Source organism: Asparagus officinalis, chromosome 10 (assembly GCF_001876935.1).
Source record: "Asparagus officinalis chromosome 10, Aspof.V1, whole genome shotgun sequence".
In the NCBI taxonomy this organism is placed as follows: Eukaryota; Viridiplantae; Streptophyta; class Magnoliopsida; order Asparagales; family Asparagaceae; genus Asparagus; species Asparagus officinalis.
In genome coordinates, this window is record NC_033803.1 from 55,200,546 (window position 1) to 55,208,030 (window position 7,485).

The window sequence follows — 7,485 nt, forward strand, 5'->3', positions numbered from 1 at the left end:
TGAAATTAGGGAAATGCTGTTATTAGTGGCTAATTAAGAGAAGACAATAATAGAACTTTTGGCTTTGTTGCAAATGAACCTTAATTAGTTTTGTGAAATAAGCATATTTTAACGTTAAAATTTTATAAATGATAATAGGAAGTACATAATATATATTTTTTCTGTTAATTTTTTTTGTATATTTCAATGTAGATATTATATTTATAAAATATTTTTTAATGATCAAAGGAGCATAAAATTTTGAAGGAAAAACATATGCCGGTATCAAGTATCTTAGATTTATTTAGAAATTATTATTTATCATATCTAATTACGTTTTAACTCAGCTGTTAACAATCATTTGGTATTCACAATAAAAATGTATGAAAACTACTTTCTCCATCGATGTATCATTTGCATTGCCATCTCATGATACTCTCAGAGTTACCATATCTATTCATTTTTCGAGAAAGTTCTACATCCACTTTGTGACACCCATTTACTTTTTTTCCACGTCTAGAATTTACAGAAGTGTATATGTGTTTATAACGTGGATCATGGGAATCAAATATTATGGCTAGTCAGTTTGGCAGTTGCTTGAGCCAGACGATGTGTTGCACTCAATGAATCCCAGGCTTACATCGCACTAGCATATTGTGGGCCCTGGTCGTGACACACTTACGACCTACACACTTATGACCTTGTCCACGTATATCCCAGCCAAATGCCCATAGTGAAATTTGATGACCTATTGGACTCTTTCTGTCCTAAGATCACAGGCACTCAACTTCTCAAGAGAGAATGTACATGGTTCCTCGACCTCCACATTTTCCTTGAATTTCACTGATGTACCCAACTCTCATGCCACTCCCTAACTGTACTGAATCATAGATGCTATGTTATGTAGGTCCAACCAGCAGTTGGTGTTGTAAACCCAGGCAAAAGCATTGAAGTATCTGTACACCATGAAGAAAATTCTACTCAAGAAGCATTTGTGGACGGAATTATAAGTAGCCGACGGTGCGAAGACATTATGGAGAAAGAAGCCGTGCTGTTAGTGAATGTAATGGGTAATTACTCGACCAAGCGAATAACTCACCGGGTAAATGTCCATTGCTGTTATTCGGACAGGCTGTCCAGTGGGGAAAAAGGAATTTCTAAGAGAGTTCAATCAAACCATCTTGGTGCTGATTTTGCTGCAGACCTGGAAAGTAACACAGATTTGGTTCAGGACTCATGTACAAACCCCTGATCATTGTACTGATACTTCATAAAAGATGAATTTTTTGGAGAAATTGAGGTAACTTTAGATCAATTCTTTATTCTTTTGTACATATTAGCTAACATGCAAAATGTTCTTTAGACAGTTGATTTTGATTGTTTGTAGGGCTATATTTGTTGGTTATCTTAAAGTTCCTTGTCGAAATGTATTTGTTAGGTATGATCTTGTGTATTTACACTTTGTAATGATGTGCATAAGCTCTTGTAAGATTTTTGCCCCTTTTTTCCGCCTACTGTATATTTGATAGAGAACTGTAATGAGTTTATTTGAAGGGTGATGATTCTTTACTAGTTTGATTCATGCTGGACAGTTTATTTCTGATTTTCACTGGATTCTTGTTCTAGGTAACTGTTATCCCTCTCTCACCCCACTTCTTGAAATAACCATCAAATTTCTATTAGCGAGTTGAAACTACAATAAGAGGAGAGAAAAATGTTGTGGATGCCAATTAAATTGGTGGATAACCGTGAACGTGCCGTCAACTGCACGTTAATCAGCTTTTGAGCGAGTCATAAAAAGTAGAATATGATGTCTTTTTGACATAGGAGACATATATTTTTCCTTTCTTTTGTGAGATCAAGATGTACGTCTTTCATGTATGTTTCTATTGGAGACATTTCATTAGCTTGTCCTACTGGAGACATTTCATTAGCTTGTGTTTAATGTAATATTGGGGGTTAAATATACTTCACAGTTTTTCATCTGAAGAAAATGTTCCCCTTTAACATTCAAGAATGAAGTTACGATAAACTCATTAGAAAGAGAGTAGAAAGGTTAAGAAGAAAATTAGACATTTTCCTGTGCTAATCTATAGCAACAGAATTATACTAATAAGGATTAGGAAAGGTAGATTAAGGTTACTTTAGCGACATGCACTAAGCCTGCATGCTTTAACATGAAAAGATGCACCGTGTCTCCTAAAGCAAACACATGGATGCGCCTATTTTTCTGTTTCTTTTCCTGTAAATGTGCTTGTTTTGAGGCACTTGGCAATGCCCATTAACTCTTTCTCTTCTTATTTTACATCCATGCAACTTTTCTCGTTGCACATGAGAGAGAAAAGATTAAAGAAGTGAAGGTTCGCTCACCTTAGTGCTCGTTGTTTTCCCCCCTTTCAGGCAGCGAGTCTGGCGCACGGAGAGTTGAAATTAGGGAAATGCTGTTATTAGTGGCTAATTAAGAGAAGACAATAATAGAACTTTTGGCTTTGTTGCAAATGAACCTTAATTAGTTTTGTGAAATAAGCATATTTTAACGTTAAAATTTTATAAATGATAATAGGAAGTACATAATATATATTTTTTCTGTTAATTTTTTTTGTATATTTCAATGTAGATATTATATTTATAAAATATTTTTTAATGATCAAAGGAGCATAAAATTTTGAAGGAAAAACATATGCCGGTATCAAGTATCTTAGATTTATTTAGAAATTATTATTTATCATATCTAATTACGTTTTAACTCAGCTGTTAACAATCATTTGGTATTCACAATAAAAATGTATGAAAACTACTTTCTCCATCGATGTATCATTTGCATTGCCATCTCATGATACTCTCAGAGTTACCATATCTATTCATTTTTCGAGAAAGTTCTACATCCACTTTGTGACACCCATTTACTTTTTTTCCACGTCTAGAATTTACAGAAGTGTATATGTGTTTATAACGTGGATCATGGGAATCAAATATTATGGCTAGTCAGTTTGGCAGTTGCTTGAGCCAGACGATGTGTTGCACTCAATGAATCCCAGGCTTACATCGCACTAGCATATTGTGGGCCCTGGTCGTGACACACTTACGACCTACACACTTATGACCTTGTCCACGTATATCCCAGCCAAATGCCCATAGTGAAATTTGATGACCTATTGGACTCTTTCTGTCCTAAGATCACAGGCACTCAACTTCTCAAGAGAGAATGTACATGGTTCCTCGACCTCCACATTTTCCTTGAATTTCACTGATGTACCCAACTCTCATGCCACTCCCTAACTGTACTGAATCATAGATGCTATGTTATGTAGGTCCAACCAGCAGTTGGTGTTGTAAACCCAGGCAAAAGCATTGAAGTATCTGTACACCATGAAGAAAATTCTACTCAAGAAGCATTTGTGGACGGAATTATAAGTAGCCGACGGTGCGAAGACATTATGGAGAAAGAAGCCGTGCTGTTAGTGAATGTAATGGGTAATTACTCGACCAAGCGAATAACTCACCGGGTAAATGTCCATTGCTGTTATTCGGACAGGCTGTCCAGTGGGGAAAAAGGAATTTCTAAGAGAGTTCAATCAAACCATCTTGGTGCTGATTTTGCTGCAGACCTGGAAAGTAACACAGATTTGGTTCAGGACTCATGTACAAACCCCTGATCATTGTACTGATACTTCATAAAAGATGAATTTTTTGGAGAAATTGAGGTAACTTTAGATCAATTCTTTATTCTTTTGTACATATTAGCTAACATGCAAAATGTTCTTTAGACAGTTGATTTTGATTGTTTGTAGGGCTATATTTGTTGGTTATCTTAAAGTTCCTTGTCGAAATGTATTTGTTAGGTATGATCTTGTGTATTTACACTTTGTAATGATGTGCATAAGCTCTTGTAAGATTTTTGCCCCTTTTTTCCGCCTACTGTATATTTGATAGAGAACTGTAATGAGTTTATTTGAAGGGTGATGATTCTTTACTAGTTTGATTCATGCTGGACAGTTTATTTCTGATTTTCACTGGATTCTTGTTCTAGGTAACTGTTATCCCTCTCTCACCCCACTTCTTGAAATAACCATCAAATTTCTATTAGCGAGTTGAAACTACAATAAGAGGAGAGAAAAATGTTGTGGATGCCAATTAAATTGGTGGATAACCGTGAACGTGCCGTCAACTGCACGTTAATCAGCTTTTGAGCGAGTCATAAAAAGTAGAATATGATGTCTTTTTGACATAGGAGACATATATTTTTCCTTTCTTTTGTGAGATCAAGATGTACGTCTTTCATGTATGTTTCTATTGGAGACATTTCATTAGCTTGTCCTACTGGAGACATTTCATTAGCTTGTGTTTAATGTAATATTGGGGGTTAAATATACTTCACAGTTTTTCATCTGAAGAAAATGTTCCCCTTTAACATTCAAGAATGAAGTTACGATAAACTCATTAGAAAGAGAGTAGAAAGGTTAAGAAGAAAATTAGACATTTTCCTGTGCTAATCTATAGCAACAGAATTATACTAATAAGGATTAGGAAAGGTAGATTAAGGTTACTTTAGCGACATGCACTAAGCCTGCATGCTTTAACATGAAAAGATGCACCGTGTCTCCTAAAGCAAACACATGGATGCGCCTATTTTTCTGTTTCTTTTCCTGTAAATGTGCTTGTTTTGAGGCACTTGGCAATGCCCATTAACTCTTTCTCTTCTTATTTTACATCCATGCAACTTTTCTCGTTGCACATGAGAGAGAAAAGATTAAAGAAGTGAAGGTTCGCTCACCTTAGTGCTCGTTGTTTTCCCCCCTTTCAGGCAGCGAGTCTGGCGCACGGAGAGTCGCAGGTTGATGGGACTTCTTAATTGTCCATTTAGTTACTTATCATATTTTGTAGTTATTGTATAACTCCACATGTAGTTGATTATTTTCAGAATCTAGATTGGTATTTTGTTTCATAGAGTTGAGAGCTATTGTGAGACTTTGTTTATGTGACTCATTGTATTTGAGATTCAATTCAGACTCAGAGATATGTCTATTTTATTCCAGTTGGGCTCATTATTGATTTTTCTTATGCTTCTTCTGTGTATATCCAGTGTTGTCCTATTTCTATTTTTACCTGTCTGTACCTTCACCTATTTATTGTTTCCACTAGAGAGATAGTGATTGTGATGGTGAAACTTGTCATAGCATGGTGGTTGGTGCTTGGCAGGTTTGACAATCCGGGTTTTACCTGGGACTGCAGCCTTGTGTGAACCCTGGGGCGTCACAATTGGTATCAGAGCTCTAGTTCCAGCATCCTTAGGATAATTCCTGTGTCAAATTGTGGAGCTAGGATAGAGTTTCCTAGGATTCACGTATAGAGTCCGTTAGGAATTCCTAGAATGAGTGAGGACGATATGTGCGTATATCTCAAAATTTTAATTTTTTTATGACTATTATTTTATGTTGATTTGAAGTATTTGCGTGAATACTATATGTTATGAATACGTATTGTGATACGTTATATATATGTATATATGTTTGCGATCTCACTTACTGTGATCATAAGCTCTCCTCTCGATAATATAAATATTGGAACGAGGATGCAGTCGAGATAAAACTCATACCCGAAGAGCTGGGCAAGCAGAGTCCGAGCCGCAGTAGGCTCCACAGTATTTGATCGACTTTATGTCACTGTTTGCAGAAACAGAGACTAGTAACACTCAAGGAGGGAGTAGCGAGGCACATTACATTTTCTGGAGTTTCACCACCTGTTGTACTAATTGTGCCAATTGAAGAGGTAATACTAATGATTACATTATCACCACAACCATTTGTTGATAGAGATACAGAGCAGGAGGCTTGGCTCTATAAGAATAAGAAAGATGTAGGATAAGAAAGATATAGGACACTGAGAACACCATAGTGCAGGGCACATTGGATTCATATGCAGCTTATAAATAAAAAGGAATATGTAAAAAATTCCTTAACGTAGACTCAGTATCAAACCAGAGGTTAAATATATTCAGCACAGAGGATATTACCAGAGAATAGCATCAAAGAATAGCTACGATTTCAGATTTTCATCGGGACAGTGAATATCACTTATTTGGGAAAATTTTGTTTACTTCTTCGACAAGCAGTTAGAGCTAGTTTGCTTAAAACAGTGAGATATGCCTATAGTTAATTATGAAATCAAGACTAGCATGATGGCTGATGGCAATGACAAGGGCAAGAGGACTATTATGGGATCTAGAGGACCCCAGCAGCGGGGTAAGGATTTTTACCATCAGCAATAAAGACATTACAAGAAAATAGCAAACATGATTTGATAACACCACAACAGCGCATGATTCGGGACACATGATACAATTATAACAAGATCGGACATAGAGCGAAGAATTATCGCAGTACACCAGTATGAGACTAGCATGATAGAGATCAGGGCCAATAATCTTAGGGCAACAGTTACGGCTAGCATCGGAGGATAGATGTTCTACCGGTTATTCTGAGGATGTAGGGGCCTATAGGCCAGAATTGTGCTATTCAGAGTATTCATCAGTGTCAGATGGACCCATGTGTTTCACCGCCAGCAGCGTAGCAGGCGTCGGCCACCAGCAGAGTTTATGTAGTCGCGCCACGTGATCATAGTGCGAGTAGAGTTTTCATAGTAAATTCTTATCCAGCTCGAATCTTGTTGATTCAGAAGCTTCGCATTTTTTTATCTATCATGATGTTATAATTGGACATCAGCTTGTAGCGTAGCGTTTCAGCGTTCCATTATCAATTTGTACTCCTTTAGGGGAGGTGTCCCTATTAGAGAGTATATGTAGGAGATGTGTCATCAGTATAGATGAGTCTGAGTTCATCTTTGTCATAGTCGTGTTGGGGATGTTGAATTTCGACGTCATTCTTAGTATGAAATGGTTATCGTCCTACAATATCAATATCGACTGTTTTGTTAAAACAGTACGCTTGTGAGCATTTATTGGGATTGTATAGATAGTAGCAACCTCATAGGGTAACCAGAATGAGGAGTCATTTCTGGCATACGTCGAAGAGGTGATGATACGAGATCGGGGTGCAGTTTTGAGCGAGACCGGAGTTGTCTCAGTATATCAGGATGTCTTTCAGGACATACCTATGTTTTCTCCAGAGAGAGAGGTTGTTTCCCTGCATCGAGTTGCAGCAGGCACCGTACCGATATTCCGAGCACCTTACCATATCATATGGCACCCGCTGAGATGAGGGAGCTACATACTCAGCTAGATGAGTTGTTATCACAGAGTTTTTATCTGGAGTCTTTTTTTTGGAGCACCGGTCTTCTTCGTGGGGAAGAAGGACTATAGCATGCGATTGTGTATCGATTATCGTGAGTTGAACAAGGTCATTTTCCGGATCACGGATCCACTATCGAGGATTTATGACTTGTTTGACTAGCTGCGGGGAGCGCAACATTTCTCAAAGATTAATCTTCATTCTAGTTATTTCCAGTTGCGATTGCGGTAAATGGATGTTTCCAAAACCGCATTTTCTG

General features: G+C 37.2%; 2 protein-coding genes across 3 annotated transcripts in view; both read left to right on the forward strand.

The window, feature by feature from the left end:
- The window catches only part of LOC109825204 (type II inositol polyphosphate 5-phosphatase 15-like), a 26,485-nt gene extending 24,953 nt beyond the window's left edge, over positions 1 to 1,532 (forward strand). For both annotated transcript variants that reach the window (XM_020391986.1, XM_020391987.1), the window contains exon 11: positions 887 to 1,532. In XM_020391986.1, the coding sequence (XP_020247575.1) occupies positions 887 to 1,231 (345 nt within the window). In that variant the 3' untranslated portion in view covers positions 1,232 to 1,532. The remainder of the gene's footprint in view (positions 1 to 886) is intronic.
- On the forward strand, positions 2,803 to 3,936 carry LOC109825555 (type I inositol polyphosphate 5-phosphatase 12-like). The gene is made up of 2 exons (XM_020392408.1): positions 2,803 to 3,186; positions 3,291 to 3,936. Exons 1-2 carry the CDS (start codon positions 3,127 to 3,129, stop codon positions 3,633 to 3,635), a joined length of 405 nt encoding a protein of 134 aa, XP_020247997.1. The 5' UTR covers positions 2,803 to 3,126; the 3' UTR covers positions 3,636 to 3,936.

Coding starts and splice junctions, on each gene's coding strand:
- LOC109825555 (XM_020392408.1), top strand. CDS start 3,127: ATGACCTATTGGACTCTTTCTGTCCTAAGATCACAGGCACTCAACTTC. Junction 3,187..3,290: donor TCAACTTCTCAAGAGAGAAT/GTACATGGTTCC, acceptor TATGTTATGTAG/GTCCAACCAGCAGTTGGTGT.